This window comes from Mytilus trossulus, chromosome 2 (assembly GCF_036588685.1).
Source record: "Mytilus trossulus isolate FHL-02 chromosome 2, PNRI_Mtr1.1.1.hap1, whole genome shotgun sequence".
Taxonomy (NCBI): Eukaryota; Metazoa; Mollusca; class Bivalvia; order Mytilida; family Mytilidae; genus Mytilus; species Mytilus trossulus.
In genome coordinates, this window is record NC_086374.1 from 79,339,888 (window position 1) to 79,362,395 (window position 22,508).

The following is a 22,508-nucleotide window of genomic DNA, read 5'->3' on the forward strand; positions in this document are numbered from 1 at the left end:
TGAGACTGTTGGTTCGGTACAGATTGTCCAAACAGGGCTGGTGCTAAGGTTTTGCGTCTCACATCTCTCACTATTACAGTGAGTGTTTGCTGACATACCATGCCTTAGTGCTGCCCTATTGTTCAGACAGTTATAGACATGTTTATTATTTAATAAAGTTTCATACGTCGAAAGTTTTACTATTATTTAATAAAGTTTCATACGTCGAAAGTTTTACAACAGTTTGAATAGTTTCCATACATTCGTTTTATTCAGCTTTCAGCCCGTTTGATACATTTCGGTTCAGCCCGTTTTATACATTCAGGTTCAAGCACGTTTGATAAATTAAAGTTTAGTCCCATTTGAAACATTAAGGTTCCAGACATGTTCCAAACATTTAGGTTTCAGAAAATAGTTCCGAAACCGTCTGACCAGTTTCAAACATTTAGGTTCCAGACAGGTTCCAAACATTTAGGTTTCAGAAAATAGTTCCAAATTGTCTGACCAGTTTCAAACATTTAGGTTCCAGACAAGTTCCAAACATTTAGGTTTCGGACAATAGTTTAAAACCGTCTGACCAGCTGTTTCATACATTTAGGTTTCAGACCAGTTTTATACATTTAGGTTTCAAACCAGTTCTATACATTTATATGTTCCAGACTATAGTTTCAAACAGTTGATTTAAAAAGTATAGGACAGAAAGGGTTTTAAACGGTTTTAATTCCACAGGTTCGAGTTCGGTTGATAGGTGTTGAAATTCGTTTTATGTAGTATAGTATTTGTTTCATATTTTATAGTGATAGTGTATACTTTTTATTGACTTTAGAACTTTTTAATTGCTTTTCAAATCCAGGAAACTGGAACGAACCCGAGGATAATAATATCTAATCGTCCCCGCCCGGCTACACGTTACAGTAGGTATGGACAAGAAATAGAGAGAAGGAGGGATAGCAAAAATTGAAAGGGTGAGGTAAATAATGAGAGTGGTATGTACAGATGTAGTTCTATAGAGAGAAGAATGAAGAATCGAGAGGATGATGATTATGCCGAGATTGGTACATGTAGGTAAAGAAGGAAGTTTGAGAGGGAACAAAAGAGTGAGAGAATGATAATTTCTTTGTAAGGGTGTGATGTGCTGATCTAATAGAAGTGCACTTTTCTCTTTTCTTTCACGCAGTTTCTATTTTCACCAGAAATCTATTCACATTTTAACATCTGACATTACTGCTGTGTATAATCATCATGTCTTGTAACTGATTATGTGCTGCTTTTATATAAACATTGTAGCACTTCTGAGTGACTAGATAGGGTTGCAGCTTTCCGTTAATTATACCCCCGCTTTAAAAAAAAAGGGGGGGGGGGTATACTGTTTTACCTCTGTCAGTCAGTTCGTCAGTCATTCCGTCCCATGAAACTTTCGTCACATTTTTCTCAGGAACTACACATCCACCCTTTCTGTAATTTGGTATCAACATTTATATATGTCAGCCATACCGTGTGATGCGTTTTCAGATTCATCATTCATCGACTTCCTGTTTACCAAACACTTGTATGATTTTACACATGATAGTCAAGTTGAAAATTTCCGTCACATTTTTCTCAGGAACTACAATACAAGGATTTCTGAAATTTGGTTTCAGGGTTTTTCTAAGTCAGCTATACCGTGTGATGCGTTTTCAGATTGATCACTTGACAACTTCCTGTTTACCGAACACTTGTATGATTTTACACATGATAGCCAAGTTGAAAATTTTCGTCACATTTTTCTCAGGAACTACAATACAAGGATTTCTAAAATTTGGTTTCAGGGTTTATCTAAGTCAGCTGAAATTTGGTTTCAGGGTTTATCTAAGTCAGCTATACCGTGTGATGCGTTTTCAGATTGATCACTTGACAACTTCCTGTTTACCGAACACTTGTATGATTTTACACATGATAGCCAAGTTGAAAATTTTCGTCACATTTTTCTCAGGAACTACAATACAAGGATTTCTGAAATTTGGTTTCAGGATTTATATAAGTCAGCTATACCGTGTGATGCGTTTTCAGATTCATCACTCGACAACTTCCTGTTTACCGAACACTTGCATATTTTTACACTATTAATATTATCCACTTGCGGCGGGGTATCATCAGTGAGCAGTAGCTCACAGTTTCACTTGTTTTAACATCATCCTCAAACAGTTACATATATATATGCACAGATATACAATCACTGACAGTTTATGTTTTTCTTCATTCTGAGAAATTTTGTTTCTATAAAAAAGAAGATGTGGTATTATTGCCAATAAGACAACTATCCACAAGAGACCAAAATGACACAAACATCATTTTTCGTTTTCACCATCTCTGTTTTATAACCAGTCTAAAAATGCTGTAAGTTATTTCTGTCAATTTCTATCAATTACGAGAATACAAAATGGGTCCCTAAGACATTCTGTTGACATGTATCATGATACATTCAAGTGTATTTTCAATCGCTTGCTGGTACTCTGGTAGTTTTGCCTCGGTGAAGAATTTTCTTAGTGTTTGAAGCCCAGTAGAGTCGAACTAGACATTATTATTGTCATATGCTGGTTTTTTTCTCTTAGCAAGCTACATTTAAGGGACACTAGCTACGATATATATAAACAATCTGAAATGTGATTATTTTTGTTCAATCATTGATGAAAGTCAAATGATGAAAGAATAATTCGCTTTTAGCAGCAATTCTGGTTCTATTTTGTCATTTTAAGATAAGAACCATTGATGATGAATTTTTCACTTGCAAGTCAATAATTCATGAGAACTTCAATTTTCACCTTTAGCTAGAGATGGTAGCCCATGCATTGTGTGTGTTCGGTTATTCGAAGGAAAAGAATGTCACGATTGAAAGAGAAACAAAGGTAAGTCTTTTGATTGACTGATCCCCCCAAAAAATATCCTTATACAAGAAAAAATGATAATTAATATGTATTTTAATCTATAATATGAAATTAAACAGACCTAGAAAAATCCAATTGCACGAGTTGCTATAACTATTTATATCTATATTGATGTTTATATCGCTTTATATGACTATCGGATGTCAACTCAATAGTTAATTAGATGGCGTCAAGACTGAAATACGCACGAAACGAAGCTAAATATTATCGAGCCCATGCCCTATAAATTGTTTAATTTAGACTTGTTTATAATTTTGATAAATGGTTATAAATCAATTTGACAGCTAGTGCCCTATTACTGTAAAACTGCGAATGATTAACTTCTAGAGCAGACTTATTAAGGGAAAAGAAATGTATTATATAAACTTGTATTTTTACATTATAATGATTACGAAATAGACACTAAGTGGATATCATATATTAAAAATATTTTTGATAATTGTGGTATGTTAAATATATGGAATGCACAGTTTGCTGATAAATGGGTGTCAAAATGTATTGAGCAAAAACTCAAAGATCAGTTTCAACAAGAATGCTTTGCATTTGTCGCAGAATCACCTAAAACTTTATGCTATCGTTTTTTTAAGAATAATTTTCGATTGGAAAAATAAATTTCTGTTTTACCTTACAAATTCATTTATACATTATGCAAATATAGATGTGGTACCGTAGTCACCACTTGCAGATTGAGTATGGAAGGTGGCAGGGTTTAACGATAGAAGACAGAATCTGTCGTCTCTTTGACTCAAACGACATTGGTGACGAGTACCATTGTATTATTAATTGTGGATCTTTTATGTTTGAAAGAAAGAAACTTTTACCTACATACTGCTGGTCTAACCCCAATATCTATAAGTTTGATCAACTGTTTAATTCGTGTAATATTGTAATATTAGAAAAACTATGTAAATTTATCAAAGTTATAAATGTGAAAGTCAGTCCTCCAAGTTAATTTCATTGTATTGTTCACACATGCTTGTAAAAATTGTACCTTTATATAGTTATATTTATGTATGTTCTCTATAACTATGTAATTGTAGTTTTATGAGAAATATTCGTATTCGCCCCTTTATTCAAAGACTGATCGGCTTGGGGTCACCCTAATGTTGTAAACTAGCATTATGTAATCCAGCAGTGGCGGATTTACCGGGGGGGGGGGGGGGGCACAAGGGGCACGTGCCCCCCCCCCCCCCAGTTCAGGTCTCAAAATATTTTTCTCTAACATAATTTTATTGCTACTGAAACTTCTTATCTAGTGCGGAAATTGTCACAGCTTGATTAGACTTCTTAAACTGGCCGTTAATTAATACCAGCGTCCATGATTTATGACAACTTATCGGTGGGTGTGTAAATATTGACACCTGAGTGTAATGTCTCTATGCAAAAGCTTTTATGTAAAATACATTTACATGTTGATTGGAATAGTACAAATTTGTTTTGGTTTATAATGTATAATGCAATACCGATAAAGATCGATTACCAGGTGAAACTTCTGATCTGTGTTTTTGAAGAATAGGTACAAACATTTCCTGTTAATGTACGTTTTTTCCACAACTTTCTTTTTGTGAGTTTATTCAGCAACAAATTAAACTATTTTTTTTTTGATAACTTTTTTTAAACGGAATGTTTTATTTCATTCCCCTCTTATTTTCAAGGGAAATCAACAATTTGTTTTTCTCCCCCTCCCCTTCCCCTAATGCTTTCCCACTGTCCAGGAAAAATAACTTGACATTTCCTATTAAATAAAAATTAATAAAAGGCTATTTGATTTTCGTTAAAATTAAGTTTGTAACAGAATATAGGACTTATACATTTCTCTAAAAGCCGAAGCATGCAGTTATATTTGCTTTTATTGTTCTTGTTTCAATTACCATGTACATGTATGTAACTCGAATAATTCAAGCCCTTTCCGTGTCCGATTTTCTCCCACACGAGGGCTTGAACTCCTTATGATCATTGGCCGCGTCGCCTGCTCTCTGTGAGAGAGAGCCAATCGGCGGCGATCAGGATAATGAGTCTGCGCAACTGTCCTGTAATTGTCTTACCAAACACGTGTGTTCAATTAACAAAAATCCGATAATAATTAATTAACATCAATTAACATCAGTTAACATCATTTAACATCAATTAACATCTGGAACTCCTCCTTCCTTAGCTGCCAATTTAAATCAAAATTCCCATATTGCAAAGCGGTGTGAACTTTCCGGTTGACGGTCTTGGTCGAGGAAGACGTTCAGGCGTTAATGTAGCCTTCGTAGATCAGCGGAATATAACGACTGAATTATTCGGGTTAACATGTATGAGGCTATGCAAAAGGTCACCATTTATGAAGATATGAAGGTGTTTTGCAGATATTAGAATAATGTGCAAAAAAGTAAGTCTGGAAGAGAGGCCAAAAAAATATAGATAAGAGAATATAGAGGTGATAAAATATAAAAAAAAAAATTGTTTGAATGTTGCAGTTGTTAAACGTACGTCCAGTGGCAAATATAGGTCAGTATAATAAAGATCCATTGGCAGTAAAGTGAAAAGATAAAAAAAACTGAAAACATATCGAAATATAGAAACGGTGATCTGACCCCCCCCCCCCCAAAAAAAAAAAAAAAAAACGAAAAAAATAAAAACCAACAAAAATCCTCAATAAAAACAACAAAAAAACAAAACAAACCTAGCACCCACTCACACATGCATTTATATATATATATAAAAAATTGTTTCATGGTGCCCCCCAGACATCGAGGTCCTGGATCCGCCCCTGTCCAGGTAAGTGTGTTTGTTTAGAACAAAGCGGATTTTAAAAGAAATAAAAAACACATTTTAAACGAAGGCGAAATTATAAGTTACCTTCTTATATAAGTTTAATATTGCCTATGAGTATCGATTTTTACCCATATCTTGTATTTTTCCCTAAAAACTATAATGGAGGGAGTTAAATCAAAATAGAAAAAAATATCAGAAAAAAATATCATTTGGTACCAGATACCAGTCTGCAAAATAACGCATTAGTGGCACTGGAATTAAAACGGTTCAATATCTATATCAAATTCTAAGAAAATAAGCATTAAAAAACGAAAATGCAAAAAAGTTGTGCAAAAAATTATGAAACATACTAACCTTAAATTTTGGTATCGTTTATTTCAACATAGTCACAAAACTATGAATCATTTTGTAAGATGACCGCATCTAAATATGATAAGGCTTGTGTTTTTTTTTTATCATTCCTTTGAAGAAGAAAAAAACAGCTTAAGGAAGTTCGCTGCTCAGTTTCAAAATAATTAGCTTTTCATAACACTAGAATAAACTGATACGAGATTAATTGAGGAATTAAACAAAAACAAAAATAGGGGTCAATGTGCTTGTTGTCTAAATATAAACCATTGGAAATTTGGCGGGAAAACGTTCTCTCTTGATTTTTCATAGCGTTATCATTGACCAGTTAAAGTTTTATTAAAGGAACACACGCTACGAGAAATATAAAAAATCTTAAGTAAGCTAGAGATTGGCAACGCATGCATTATACGTGTATAGGTTATTTTAGAAAAAGAATGCCAACAATGAAAGTGAAACTACGGTAAATCATTTTATTACTGATTCGATCTATATAAAATTATTCTTATACGGTTAAAAATAATGATAAACATAAATCTTTAATCTATAAGATTAAATCAAACAGACCTATCAAAATCCAATTGCACGTGTTGGTTTGATCTCATGTTCGCTAGCCAAGGGTTACGATCCACTTCCGCTCTCTTCACCCTTGGCGGATTGAGATAACCCGAATAATTCAGTCGTTATATTCCGCTGATCTACGAAGACTACATTAACGCCTGAACGTCTTCCTCGATAGTGACCGTCAACCGGAAAATTCACACCGCTTTGCAATATGGGAATTTTGGTTAAAATTACCAGCTAAAGAAGGAGGAGTTCCGGATGTTAATTGATGTTAAATGATGTAAACTGATGTTAATTAATGTTAATTAATTATTATCGGATTTGTGTTAATTGAACACACGTGATCATAAGGAGTTCAAGCCTTTGTGTGGGAGAAAATCGGACACGGAAAGGGCTTGAATTATTCGAGTTAGGATTGAGATAAAATTTCGGAGACACAAGGTAAGGATTTTTATTGGTTGCAGTCAAAACTCGCTGCATCCAATCAAAATGCGCCTATAACATGATCACGTGTAAATGTAGAACGTGTTTGTAAACAATTGCCACGTGTTTTTTGTGCAACAAGTCTTTACATTCCTAAACATACGACTATATTTAGTGAAAACTTGAATGTTTTTAATCAACAAATAGAAGTTCCTGTGTATGTTTCATGCACAAATGCATGAATGTTGACGTATGTTTTCATTTCCGGCTTTACCAAGTGTGTAGAATCTAGACGCTACCGTGTTTTTACCTCCAAATTGAAGAGTTCAAGTGCTACCATTGGTCAAGAATAATGTATTTGGAATTGGCGTGATTGTTATCTTCCGATAGATGGCGCAACATTGTTATCACAAATGTTGGCTCAATCCGCCAAGGGTGAAGAGAGCGGAAGTGGATCGTAACCCTTGGCTAGTGAAGATGGTTTAATCTATAATAATTCATATCGTTATTTTTGTTTACATCTCTCATATGATCATCTGAGGTCAAACCTATAGTTAATTAGATGGCGTCTGGGCTAACATACACGCAAAACAAACCTACATATTATCTACACCATGCACTGGTGGTAAGCGGATGGTCGTAACTCAAAGTTCGTAAAATAGTCATTCAAAAATTCAAGCATGATGGTCGTAACTAAAATAACAAAAATATTGAGGATGGTCGTAACGTAAATTTGTGATGGTCGTAGCTCTGTTTTAAATAAGACCGAATAAGACAAGTCAAGAGTTTTAAACGTGTCTTTTCTTATATGCATACTAGTATCTTATATTATGTATTTCTGATTATTTCAATGCGTGTAAAACTTATCTATTCAAAAATTTGAAAAGTTTTCAAATATTAGTTTTGGGGAAAGTTCGATTAAAAATTCCAAATTTTTCAAATGTCTTGAACCGAACCAGTCAAGAGTTCTAAACGTTTTTTTTTATATATGAATATATCAAATATCATATTATATATTTGTGAAGTTGTTTTCACCAAATAATAAAAACTAAATGGAGAGAGGGATATATTACCTGTAAAGGAGAAAATTGGAACGAATCGAACGAAACAATACAAAATGAAATGAACAGTCATATATTCTGAAAATATAATGTATAAAATTAACAAAGAGGTAAAAAGTTGAATTAATGTTAGCGGTTAAATTCATTAACAAAGTAAATTTCTCAAAAGTTGAGAATTCATTTTAAAACAAGAAACACAGCTCTGGTTATGATAATTCTTAGTTAGAAATAAAAAGCACAAAATTTATCAAATAATTGTTTAAATTACAAAATAAATGAGTTTAAGAAAAGGCATTTTTAACAAATTGGACATCACATGAAATAACAGTATCCTGATTTTTTTCCGTTTGGAATTCGCATCTATTGAAAACATAAACTTTTTGAAGATATTGATAGGTTATGAAGGTCGTTATCGAGACTAGAGCATACCCGCGAATTCACAGGTCCGTACCTGAATCAAAGAACATACGCTTTATTTTCAGCCTGGATGCTTAGACGTCATATTGTTGTTTGGTGAAATCAAGCTGATAATCAGGTGAATAGTAATGTCCAATGACGAAGTCAATGAGTAGCTTGTAGCCATTCATACAATGTAAACATATAACTTACACATGATTTTCAACCTGCATACCGGGATTTGCATGTAATAGTTGCCGCAGTACATTTAGTTTGACCTAAGTCATTGTAACATTATCCTGGCTACAAGCTTAAGCCTGGCTACAAACTAGTATTTTATTTTACTCTTAAATTCAGTGCATGTAGCAGTGTAAAATATATATCAACAATATTCCTACTTTCGAGGTTAACACAATGTTCATTGCGACACCACGGATTCAGTTTTCATTCCGTACCAATAATTAGAACTAATATCAATGCTATACAGCAATATATAATCGTTATGTAATCTATAAAAAATAACGACAACACGTAATAAAATCCTGGGTTGAGTTCAATATCGTAGCGGCTACGTAGCTGCTATCAATATCTGTGTAACAACTAGTCTATAGCTTTATGTTCAATCGTCAAAATCTAAGTAGCACTACGTAGCAGCTACGATATTGAACTCAACCCTGACTCAGAAGTGTATTTGTGGAATCTATTTCATCATGAACGACCAAAAGACGAATATTTGAAGGCCAATAATTTATAAGACAATAACAATTTCAAGTCAAGGAGTAAATAAAGACTCAAAGACTTATAAGAACTGCAATTTATTTCAACAATTATTTAATTTCTGCATATCATTACCAGAGTAACAAATAATATTGTCTGTAGCAAATCATATATTACATCTGAGTCTATTACCTTTACAATTAAAATACAATTAATAAAAAGTTGTCTAAATACTCGAGTTACGGTCATCTTTCAAAGTTACGACCATCATCCAAAATACTATAATTGAAGTTACAACCATCACACATTTAAAGTTACGACCATCATGCTTGAATTTTTGAATGACTATTTTACGAAAATTGAAATGTTTTAATGCATCAAATTTGGTTTAAATATCACCGGACTGCCGAATAGTATGTACGAGACAAGCGGTGTGGTTCAAATGGACCTTTCAATGCACGAAATTCGCAAAAGAAAAACTTACCACTAGAGTTGTCTCCCATCTCCGGATGGTCGTTACTTTTAGTTACGACCATCCGCTTACCACCAGTGACCATGCTCTGTATACTGTTTATTTTAGACTTTTGGTAGTATGGATAAATGTTTTACATTGTTATAAATCAAATATGAGAATTTGAGTCAAATCGGTGACCATGAATTTGACAGCTAGTGCCCCGTTTAAAATACAAATAAGATTGTATAAGACTTTTACAAATGGCTTTATGTAATTATACATGTGAAAGATTTATATAAAGAAAAATGGAAGTCCATGGGCAAAAATGTTCAAGGCATTCAAATGGACAAAACCAGAGGATTTCGAAAATCTGACAAACATTCCAAAACTTGACAAGCAATCATCCTTTAAATGGTTTATAAAAACCATATTTCATTGCTTCTACAATACACGTGACCGGGTAGACTTTAATCTAAAAGTTTATGAATCACAATACATAAAACATGTAGTTGCAAAGCTTCGTTCTGCTTCTTTCACACATCAACAGTGAGAGTTTCATATCCAGTTACATATTATCGTGAAAAGTATATATTAACATACTGTTAAATAAAGAAAAGTAAAGACATGATTTTGTTATTCGTGACACTCTCTATACGGATATCGACAACATATGATAAATCTGAAGACTCATACATGTGAGTCCTGCGTCCCCAATTAAGCAAAAGTCATGTTTTAATAACTTTCCATTCAAAACAATAAGACATATATAATTTTCTGTGTTGGTATTCCACGTTTATTATGTGTTTTACAATTTTTGTTTCTTAAGTAAACATTTTTCTCTCCATTTCATGTAACAGGACCATGTTATATCAATATACCTACGTTTCACACGTTACATGCATTTTGTACTTACATATACTATGTATGACATCGTAAGACCATTCCTTTTTTACATCGACGATTAACAAATCATGTCAAATTAATACATATATCGTAGAAAAAACATGTTTACAATATCAACGTACATGAACATTTAGTTAGTGCAAGACACGGTAAGTTTGTTTTTAAATTCATTTAGATAGGGAATTTCATTATAGATAATTTAAATGAAAAATCGTGAAATAAAGAATTTTGCCCAATTCTATTTCATTTAATGGTGTCTGACCCCTCCCCCCCCCAAAAAACAAAAAACAAACGAAAAACAAACGAAAAACAAACCACAACTGCCTAGGGTTGTACCCTTGTTTACCATATTATACTCTTATGACTATTTTGTCTATTATCTTTTACTTGACTTAGTCTTGCTTATACCAACAATATCTTGCATCTTATTTTTTTTTAATTAAGGAATGTATTTTTCTCATGCATATCTCAGGCCTTTCGAGTTTTAATCTTATTTTTGTATTTTTTGGTATATCATCTCTTCAACGTTTCTATGATAATTTGGATATTTAGACATTTTGACTGTAAGAATCACTGAACGAACATTTAATGTGTAACTGTGATTATTAGAAGGTTGACAAATATAAACTTATTCTAATGTACGACTTTGTGTTGGTCAGATTTTTTAGATATTTGTAGCAATAGCATGAGGTCATTTAGCTGAAATTTCATGCATTTTATTATAAAAAACCGCAGCGTCTTTAATGATAATACAATGGTACTATAAAACAATGTCTATAAAATGTGATATAAAATAGTATATTATGCATGGAATTTTGAATAACGAGCTGTAAAGTGTGATTTAAGAGGAAAACAAAAGTGTGTATTGGTTTCACAGAAAATGTTGAAAAGATGTCCCTGTATATAAGAGAATGCGTACGTGATATTTTATGTGAACATTTGGTCTGGTAGTTAGATGTTTGATTGTTTTCAAATATTTCAGTAGAACATGCTGCTTATGAACCAAAATTGAATATCTCGTAGCTTGAAAAATAGCACGGTGACTTGGAAAAAGCATACAATAAACTTTATTTTGGCAAAGTATAAAAAAAAATCTATCTGAGGAAATATGAACCTATGACCTACCTTTAATAACCTATATTTCTTCATTTAAGAGTAAAAGTGTATAGGTTATATACCAGAGACATGTGTCTGTGGGTTCAAAAGCTATTAATTGCGGAAAACAACAATTTTGCATTGGACTTTGAAATCAACAAAGTCATGACTTTCAACCATTTTATGTCATATTGCAAACATTTATACACATACATGTATATAAAAATGAGGAGATATGGTATGATTGAGAATAATACAAAAATCCATTAGAGTCAACGCACGTGGATTTGTGTGGGTTTCTCTTGTCGATATTTATGCTTTATTTTTGACAAAAAAACTTCTTAATGCATTTTATGAGCTATCACGATTAGAATGTCAAGGTCTTTGAAATTCCATTTATTGAGTACATCACATCTTCGTATTTTTTTATCATTGACATGTGACAGCGTTTCGTCCAGCTAAAGATGTAATCATTACTTCCCTTTTCTTTCCAGATAAAAATGATATTCCTGCAAAAGCTGACCATTGTCTTAACCACGTTATCAATTTCATCTGGTCATAAAAGTAAGATATTTTTTTTTATATTTGAATCTCTTTGTATCAGAACGGGTTTTTTTTTACCTCTAGAAGAAATCTTGAGTCTCGTCACATACTTGTTAAAACTTGGGCCTTTATAAAATATTCGAAAACAATAAAAATATAATAGTCGTAAGTTCACTGATAAAAACTGAAAGCTCATATACAAAAATCAAACATTTACACAAAAATAAAAGGAAAGCACAAATTGTCAAGTACTTTTATCTATAATACTAAAATAACGAGGTCCAATTTGTCAGCAGTCATGGGGTAAAAACGACAAATCAAATAATTAAACTTAATGTATAGCTAATATAGGACAATGGTGTTGATTAACAATTACACCATTACAGACCCTTTGTTTTCCACATAATTAATATTGCCAATGATTAATACCCCAGTCCCACTAGGCCACGATCGCACTACGATCTGTGAAAAAAATGCAAATTTTGACGAGCGTAGTGCGATCGTGTAGATCGCAGTGAGGTCGTAATACGGTCGTGGTAAGGTCTTGGAGATCGTGATGAGCGTGGCCAACTTTGAACATTTTCAAAACAAGCGTGGTGCGGTCGTGGCGAAATCAGGTCGTAGTAGATAAAGGCAACAGTAGTATACCGCTGTTCAAAACTCATAAATCCATGGACAAAAAACAAAATCAGGGTAACAAACTAAAACCGAGGGAAACGCATTAAATATAAGAGGAGAACAACGACACAACACCGAAACGCAACACACACAGAAACGGACCAAGCATCAGACAAAATCCCACGAGAATAACACATATAACATCTAAACCAAATACATGAATTTTGGATAAACAAGTACCGTGCCACGTCTTATCTTAATATCTCAAAAATAAGAGAAAACAAACGACACAACATTAAAATGCAACACACACACAGAAACGAACAATAATATAACAAAGGCCATCTTCCTGACTTGGTACAGGACATATTTAAAGGGGATTACAAATGGTGGGTTGAACGTGGTTTTGTGGCATGCCAAACCTCGCACTTTGATGGCAACGTTAAATATAACATTGAAATGACAGCATTATATTACAGGACTACAATACAAATAAATAGGAAAACATATTAGACAAAGAAACACATGATTAATAGAAGCGTATTGAGTAGTAGTGAGAGCGCAGTAAGGTCGTGGTAAGATCGCAAAGGTCGCTGTACCATCGTAGCGAGAGCGTGATTCTATTCGGGCAGACAACGCTACGATCTCACAGCGACCTTATCATGACCTCTCTACGATCATCCCGTTCTCACCGCGACCCAACTACGCTCCCACTACGACCATACCACGTTCACACCACGCTGTTCAAGACCATAGTACGATTCTAGCACGCTCATACCGTCCTCATCACGCTCTTGCTACGACCTGTCTACGTTCGTACTACGACTATTTAGAGTTCTTGTCATGCCAATTGTCATTGTCACATAAATGTATTAAAGCCCTCCAGTTTTTGTTTGAAACATCAATTGCAATTGAACTATGGAAACACAAGACCCTGTTAACGTAGTAATGCTTCTTCAATCAATAACTCAGATACAAAATCTTAACGACCAAGCCATGGTGTTGTTATTGAGAGAACGAAGAAGAAGGATTTGAAGAACATTCAGACGGCGTAGGTCCTTTTGGATTCGTCCTTGGTTAGCAACGGATAGGAGACTCCAGATTGGTCATTATGATCAGTTGATGAACGAGTTAAGAATTGAGGATGAACATTCCTTCTTCATTTTTTAAAGAATGCCTCTAGTGATGTTCGGTGAACTTCTTAACCGAGTTGGTCCAAGAATTGAGAAGACGGATACGCTATTTAGAAGAGCCCTATCGCCTGGTCTTAAACTTGCCATCACTTTAAGACATTTAGCTACTGGTGACAAGTATTTGACCTTACAAATGAGAAATAGAAGGAATGAAACAGTATTTATATGGAGTTCGGTGCTGACATTATTGTTGAGAGCATAATAAGATCGCGGTATGAGCGTGGTATGGTCAAAGTAAGGTCGTGGGACGAGCGTGCTATAATCGCAGTAGAAGCGTGGTAAGATCGTGTTACAATCGCATAAATCGTGGTATAGTCGTAGTGAGAACGTGAAGAGCGTAGAAAGGTCTTGATAAGCGTAGTGAGGTCGCAGAATAAGCGTGGTGATAACGGGGTATAATCGTAGCAAGATCGATGTAGAAGCCTAATGAGGACGCAGTAACATCATGAAAGCAACGAAAATGTATATTTTCATGCCGCTCATACCGCGACCTCACCACGATCTGATTTTATTTTAGATCGTGATAAGCGTAGTGCGATCGTGGTCCAGTGGGACTGGGGCTTAACAAGTTCCGGGTCGAATCCGATACCGATACCAATAGTATATAAGATGTTACCTATTACCTTATCTATACATTCCACATCTGACAGGCGCACCACCAAACGGTGTGTTTAGGATTTTGCTATATACACGGGTCATACTCACAGGGTTGACCCTTCTAAATTCAATCATTGTCACATTGTTCCCTATTGTAGTATTTTAATTAAAGTATGATTTTCTATAAAGATGACAATACGAATACTAAAAATCTGAACTTAAAATGATGCGTAAAGATACAGTTTTCAATTTGTTTGCAAAACATCGAATCAAAGAATTCAACTTTATTTATAACTAATACAGGGCAATGCTGTTGATTAAAAAATAATCCATTCCATCCCATTTGTTTTCCAAATGATTAATATTACCAATGCAATTGATAAGTTCCAGGTCAACGGGTTCAACCAGAAAGATTTTGAAAGAAGAGAAAAATGTACATCTTATAATCGGCATGACTTTATCAGATGACAATATCAATACTAAATAAAGGCTTATACATATTTATATACTTTAATTACGTTACAGACCCGCGATATCACGATTGTGTTCTAGTATAAATTATATTTATACAAATTTCAAAATGAGCCAAATTATTTTTGCTTTATTTGCTCACAATCAATAGGTCTGAAAAAATATAGAAGGCAAATGAAAGAGTGATATCAAGAGAAACCCTAAATCCAACCACAAAAATTAAAATGTTAATCATAATAAGATGAGATCATATCTCCTTGGGGAAGTACTCTACACTATCTTATATAAAAAGAAGGCTTCTGATCTCAATAGCACATTGACTTTTGTAAAGCAAAAATAGCGATCCGTTGCTGTTCTTCGTCACTGAGAGATGTTCATCGTAAAGCAAAAACTTGTTCATCATTAAAAGTTCAAGAGACTTTACCGATCGAAATAAATTCAGTGAAATTTGGCTAATCGAATCCTGCACAAACCAAAAACCCTGTATAAACCAAACATATTCTTATGCACCGTCATATCAACTACTTAAATGCGTTGTGAACCTGATAAAACCGAAAATTCTGTCAAAACAGAACAAAATCTAAAGTCCCGAAGAGGTTCGGTTTAAACAGGTTTCACTGTTAATCAATATACATATGTAGAAATTAAAGATAAAAAGTTTTGAACTTATTTCTATACTAGTATATCAATATAATATGAAGCAACAAACTGCTTAATGTTACACATATATGTACTTTGCCTAGTGTATATGGAAGAACGATGTGGAAAGAAGATTAGCATGGATGGAATAGGTATAACCTGGATGCGCCTAAAACCGTCAAGACGTGTTCATTATTCTCCAAACGTGAATTGTACAGTCAACATTGAGACCGAACTGAATAAGCAAATTGTAATAGTGTTTATGTCCATTGATATTGAATTTGAACCTCATTGTGATGACGACTTTCTGCTCCTGTATGACGGAAACAGTACCAAAAGTAAACTAGTGAATGGTAAATATGGATATATATATATATATATTAGATTTTTAAACAGACATACTGCATAAAGTATCTGTCAGTAAAAGAAAATCTAAACTAGTATATAATCTTGTAATCTTAATTAGCCTTTCAAGAGAATGAATGTTAATAACATAGTTTATTCAAATTTCATTAAATCAACCAGTTGCAGTTCTTTTTTCATGTCATTTTTTACCTTTAACATTGTGCACAAATAACCTAAATTAAAAAAAAAAAAAAGATGTGTCTAGTAGAGCTTGTTTTATAAATTATAACACCACAGTAGAATAACTGAATACCCAATGTTCAACCATTTCATTAAAAAAAAGACGGATTACTTTCATCGATAGGTTTTCTTAGAGACTAAATAATTCATAATTCATATTTCTAAATTTATTGTTATACACAGGGGCGGATCCAGGAATTTATTAGGGGGTGGTCACCTTTTGACATCTTAAATCAAAATTCCAGGAATTGAAACTTCTGTCCGAAATATTTTTTGCATCATCCCTATGGCCCCTTATAGAAGATTCTGTTTGCCACAAAGCAAAACACACTTGCATATAGATTTCAAAACAGTTCTGTGTTTTTATACGTTCATTCATTGCTTTATCAATAAATGTTTGAATATCAGTAGTCCTTTGCTCAATGTTGTCAAGCTCTAGCTTCAGTATGACTTTTTTTGCATGATTTCTCATCATGGCCGAAATGCTAGTTAAGTCTTGTACTTGCATGTGCCATATCTGTTAATGGTTTGCATGATAATGTTCCCAAAATATCAACCCCAAACAGAGCACAGTATATGCAGTAAGCTCCTTCTTGTGAAGGTGAGTACACTAGCTCATCATAGCGATTTAGCCAATTCTGCTGAAACAGGCTGTTCTTTCCTGCATATTTTTTTATAGGAAAGTTATAGTTTATTCCAGGTTGGAAATGATTTCTTATCAAATTAAATTTCTCTTCGTTTGTTAATTTACGTGTTGCTTGTTTTACAAAACCAATGTCGTTTGTACTTATATGTAAGTCGGGGATATTTCTTTAATCTGATCACTTTTATACGTATCAATGATAGGTCCATTACAAATCGTTGGTACTTCAGAGGGGGCTGATTTGTGGCGTTTCCTGAAGGAACTAGGGTATAAGTTACTAAAAAATTGGAATGAACCAAACTTTTAGACAAACAGATGATGGAACGGGGGTATTCATTCAATATATTAGAATAATTATGTGACTTTAAAACTTTAAAATTACATGGTGCACCATTTTTGAAAACCCAGGGGGTGGTCACCGGCACCGGGTGACCACCCCTGGATCCGCCCCTGATAAAATCTTTTAACATAGCTAAATATTCTTACAGATACACAGATTATATATCAGATGAATTTTTTAGTCAAAAAAGTAAAATTTTGGAAACGTGAAGTCTACAAAATGTGGACTCTTTAAAATGACAAGTGTTATTCTTAATATGAAAAAGACATCCATTTATTCAAAATACATAACAAGAACAAACTAAACAAATAGCTAAAACAAATGTGATGATAAACAAAACAGTTATTTGATTTGTACAAATTCATTGTTGAGCATGTGACCAATTTAGGTACTCACCATTACAGCATTTATCAGTTCCCTATGATATCATCCCCTGTGCTTCAAATTTGGTATGATTACTAGTAAAATGTTACATTTTGTTTGTTCTAGCAATCAAAAACACATTTTTTGAAAAATAGACAATACCAAAGCTAACAGAAAACGACGAATAGCCAAACTACACCCCATAAAAGAGGGACGAAAGATACCAAAGGGACAGTCAAACTCATAAATCTAAAAAAACCTGACAACGCCATGGCTAAAAATGAAAAAGACAAACAGAAAACAATAGTAACGTGTAAATAGTTCACGAAAGATTTAGAAAATAAAACATGTTTATAATAATCCGAAAGCGACTGATCGCCATAAGTACAACATGACAGTGATACTAATGAAAAAGGAATTGCCTAACCTTTCGGAAAACACGAGGAAGCAACTGCTTTTAGTGATTGTGTTGCTCAAACTTTTGTTTTAGATTTAATACTTTATGGACTGTAAAAGAGAGGCAAAGGGAGTCCTGTAAATTGTGTTTTTCGTCGTTTTTTTTTTGGTCATGATATTGTCTATTTTCGACTTATTAGGATGTTTTCAATTATTACAGGTGTAAGAAGAAAAGTTTGTGGATCAGTTTCGCCTTCGGGGTCCTTTATAACAACATCAAACGTGTTGTCAGTCTATTTTAAATCAGATGCATGGTCTAATGAGAATGGATTCAACCTTGTTATTACAAGCTTTCATGAAGGTACGTTTAGTAAGTATACTAGTCAACAAAAGGACCGATTATCACGTTTCAACTCAAATTTATCATAAAATATATTGAAAAGGAAAAACGGTTAAATTGTCCAACGAAAACATTCATTTGAAAAGCAAATGCATGTTATCTAAAGAATTCGACGTAATTGGACAATGAGAAAAAAACCGTGTTATTGAACACAGGGGTCAAGTACATTTTGCGGAAAAGGAAGACAAAAAACTTACTTACTTATTTATTGCGTATAAAATTATAATCCTGGTACTTTTGATAAATATTTACCTTAGTACAGTGTTTCGAATTTCATTTTTAAAATGGAAAATACGTTCAATTTGTTAAATAGTATGCATTGCATGTGATAGCATTTTGCAGGCAGTTGGAGATAAACTATCGTTACTTCATATCGTCGATGAGTGTACGTTCGTCTGGTCTATTTATTGGCTACTATCTTGGGTTGTGTAACCGTTCAGTTACTTTATATCATCTATAATCAACAGTCGTTTTTGTGAATGAAAACCTTATGCCGCGTTATGTGATATCCTGTACATACCAAAGGTGAACAGGCATACAACATCATTAAAAATAAACAAACAATTGTCCACAAATAACATCCAAAGATACTCAAATTGCACAACTCGACCCAGAGTTTAAACAGGAGGTAATCTCCGGTGAATTGCAAGCTTTAGGAGTTCTTGCTAACACCGATCCTGTTTCTGCGATGGGAATCAGTTTGTCTGTAAAAATGTTTTAAAGCCAATAATTAGAACTGAAAATACATAATGTAATTTGTATAGGATAACATAGGATATTCCAAACTGCTCATCATGTTTTTTGACAGGCATATGCAAAGCAAATGAGTTCCACTGTGAGAATGGAAGATGTATATCTGATTACTTGACTAATGATGGAATGAATAACTGTGGGGATGGCAGCGATGAATTTGATCTCAGTATTGGAGCTATCTGGGGAGTTGTAGTTGGAGTTTTTATAGTAACAACTATAGGTGTATGCATCGCAATAACATCAAGAAGAAGGAAAAGAAAAACATCAAAAACTGTAAAAGACAAAAAGGTATGATTAAAGCTAATCTTTTGGTTTAATTTTGCGAACAAATGAAGACAGAAACTTTTCATCTTTTAACAGTACTAGAACACACCCGTGATATCGCGGGTCTGTGACTGAATTTTTAAGTATATAACTATGCGTAAGCCTTGTTTTAGTATTGGTATTGTTATATGATAAAGTCATGCCGATTATAAGATGCACAGTTTTCTCTGCTTTCAAAATCTTTCTAGTTGAACCGTCGACCTGGAACTTATCAATTACTTAAGATTAGTATTGGTAATATTTTTTTTTTGAAAACAAAAGGGCCTGGAATGGAGTATTTTTTAATCAACAGCGTTGACCTATATTAGTTTTAAAAAAAGTTGAATTCTTTGATTCGCTGTTTTACGTCATGCCGGCTACCAAATTGAAAACTGCACCTAGAAGCATTTTTTTAAGTCCTGATTTTTAGTATTCGTATGGTCATCTTAAAAAGTCATACTGATTAAAATACTACAATAGTGTACAATGTGACAATGATCGAATTCATTAGTGTCAACCCTGTGATTATGACCCGTGTATATAACAAAATCCTAAATACACAGTTTGGGGGTGCGCCTGTCAGATGCGGAACATACAGATAAGGTAATAGCTAGGTAACAGGTGAATATACTATTGGTATCTGTATCGGATTCAATATTAATTATGTGGAAAACAAAAGGGTCTGGAGCGGTGCATTTTTAATTAACACTATTGTCCTGTATTGCCTCTTTATAAAGTTTTTTTTATTTTTTTTATTTGTCGATTTTACCCCATGACGGCTGACAAATTGGATCCGTTATTTTAGTATTATAGCTTTGCATTGACAAGAGCACATATTATTGCAAGAAAAACTGGTGCATGCTTGTAAAGTAATGGAAAATATCTTCCGAGTAAGTTGTGCAAACGACACTGGATACACATGAAATTTGCATTCAGGTCATATAGGTTTACAATATCCAATGATAGGTAACAAGATTGAACAACATAAAGAACCAGGGAATGAATTATATTCTCTCAAATAGTACACATGGCATATTACACTAGCAGCGCTTGTTATTGTCATCATGGGGTTTTAAAAGTCAACGATACGTCTTTTCGGTGTAATTGAATGAAATATCTGTATTAAATAAAAAATAAAAAATATTGACGCATTTTTGAAATATGTTTGTTTGATTGGAGTATTACAGTAGTAGTATGTCTTAATCTTTTCCGAAAGCAAATCATTGTTTCCTTCGTTAGACATTGTTTTATTTTACGAAACAAATTTTGATTAAGCGTTTTAAATTGCATTGAAGTTAACAATGGCTTATACCTATGCAAAAAGATTAAGAACTCAAAATTTTCGATAATTTTCCTTATTATTGGATGCTGCGATGTCCCTTAATTGTATGTACTCCAACATATATTCTAATATTTGAAATCCTAATGATTGGCATTTTCCCTGGATTAAGTTTTGTTTTGCTAGTCCTGTTTTGATTCCTCATTGTTACTTTCACAAATTCGTCCTTTGTAATTTATTTTACATGTTTATTAATCAAATATGATACAATTCTTCTTAATTGCGAATTTAAGCCATTAATGTCTGATATTTCTTCAAAATATCTGAAGTTTTGTTAAGGTTTTCTTTGACAATACGCTGCATAAAGCATATGCAGTTAACATTGAATATATACAATAGAATCCCTTCGTTGGTTTTTAAATTTAGTCTACAAACATTATAATTAACCTTAATTATGTCATAATATATACTTACTTTATCAGAAGAATGTCTATGATGAATTTGATATAAGTTATATCCTCATATTCACGAAGGACAATGTGTAGTAAAATATGGCGAGAATCTTTCTCGTATCTAATTATTTAAAGATTTTTGAAGATCAAAAGCAAGTATTTAGAGCATTATACACACGATGACAACTTTATGGGAAGTTTAACCCCTGTTTCATTGATGCACCCCTTATACGGTTATCTTTTAATTCATAATGTGATAAAGATAATTGAATTTGAACAACATTGTTGGACGGTACATTTGTTCTAATCTAAATTTTGATTTTCAAATAGTTGAAATTTTATAAAATGAATTTGCAATCTGTTTCTCGGTTCCAAAATTTGTATCTGCAAGTTTTTTTGGTTTTTTTTTAAAAAGATTTACAAATAAAATGGAAGCTGAGCGATGATAATACTGACATTACATCCTATGTCTATTTTCTTTTTACAGAATTCAGTAAAAAATGAAAAACCTTGGAAACCGGAAGAAATTTCTCCTCCTGAAGGACGAAAATCTTATCAACAATGTGTGCATTCAGACATAAGCCAGCAATTTCCAGGTATCCAAGAAAACAGTCAAAATATTCACATGGAGTCAGATGGAGGCAATCCCAATTTTAATTCTGTGAACTGTGAGAATAACTCTCATATGAATTTCATTAATACTCTAATGGAAGATTATGTACGTGAGATATTTGAGTTAAAGAGTAAACGAAGTCAATCAGTCTGGTAAATTTATACTGCTTCAATCGTCTAAATTGATCTTCAAATGTGTTTGCTTTTTGATTTGCCCCAATTATACTTAATAAAAGAATTCCTCATTTTAAAGGTTTTCATAGCATCTTAACGAACATATATTCATTGTGTTTTTTTCACAAAATAAACATACAATATAAAGTGAACAAAATTGGTATTTTTATCAATAACTGTAGGTACCTTGACGTATGTACCTTGAAACCTGAAACGTTGTCGGTTATACAGTGACAGTACTTCAATTCAATTCAAAAGAATATAAAAACGTATCTAACAGTTTTTGTAACAATTCGGTTACACAATGCATGTATTTCATTTCAATTTAGAGTTATAAAAAAATAACCAACATTTTTTTTTAAGATATTGCAACAAAATGGGAGGTTGCAAGATTTATTATTATTCAGTCCAGGTTTATGATGGGGTTTCAATGATTAACGTTTGCGTTATTGCAAGTCGAGTGGTAGTAATTGTAGTAAGTGCATGTCACAATGAAATATGGTCAAGTTACTTTAAGTGAATG

At 33.2% G+C, this 22,508-nt stretch overlaps 1 protein-coding gene across 2 annotated transcripts; it reads left to right on the forward strand.

Annotated features, from left to right (window-relative positions):
* The first annotated feature begins 10,589 nt into the window (after positions 1–10,589).
* Positions 10,590–22,214, forward strand: LOC134705429 (neuropilin and tolloid-like protein 1). 2 transcript variants are annotated; one of them, XM_063564158.1, is made up of 6 exons: positions 10,590–10,678; positions 12,119–12,188; positions 15,790–16,038; positions 18,233–18,382; positions 19,221–19,453; positions 21,687–22,214. In XM_063564158.1, exons 2-6 carry the CDS (start codon positions 12,125–12,127, stop codon positions 21,966–21,968), a joined length of 978 nt encoding a protein of 325 aa, XP_063420228.1. In that variant the 5' UTR covers positions 10,590–10,678; positions 12,119–12,124; the 3' UTR covers positions 21,969–22,214. The 2 variants fall into 2 exon arrangements, with proteins under 2 accessions (XP_063420228.1, XP_063420229.1); XM_063564159.1 differs by having other exon boundaries at positions 18,233–18,373.
* The last annotated feature ends 294 nt before the right edge of the window (positions 22,215–22,508 follow it).

Coding starts and splice junctions, on each gene's coding strand:
- LOC134705429 (XM_063564158.1), top strand. CDS start 12,125: ATGATATTCCTGCAAAAGCTGACCATTGTCTTAACCACGTTATCAATT. Junction 12,189..15,789: donor AATTTCATCTGGTCATAAAA/GTAAGATATTTT, acceptor TACTTTGCCTAG/TGTATATGGAAGAACGATGT. Junction 16,039..18,232: donor CAAAAGTAAACTAGTGAATG/GTAAATATGGAT, acceptor CAATTATTACAG/GTGTAAGAAGAAAAGTTTGT.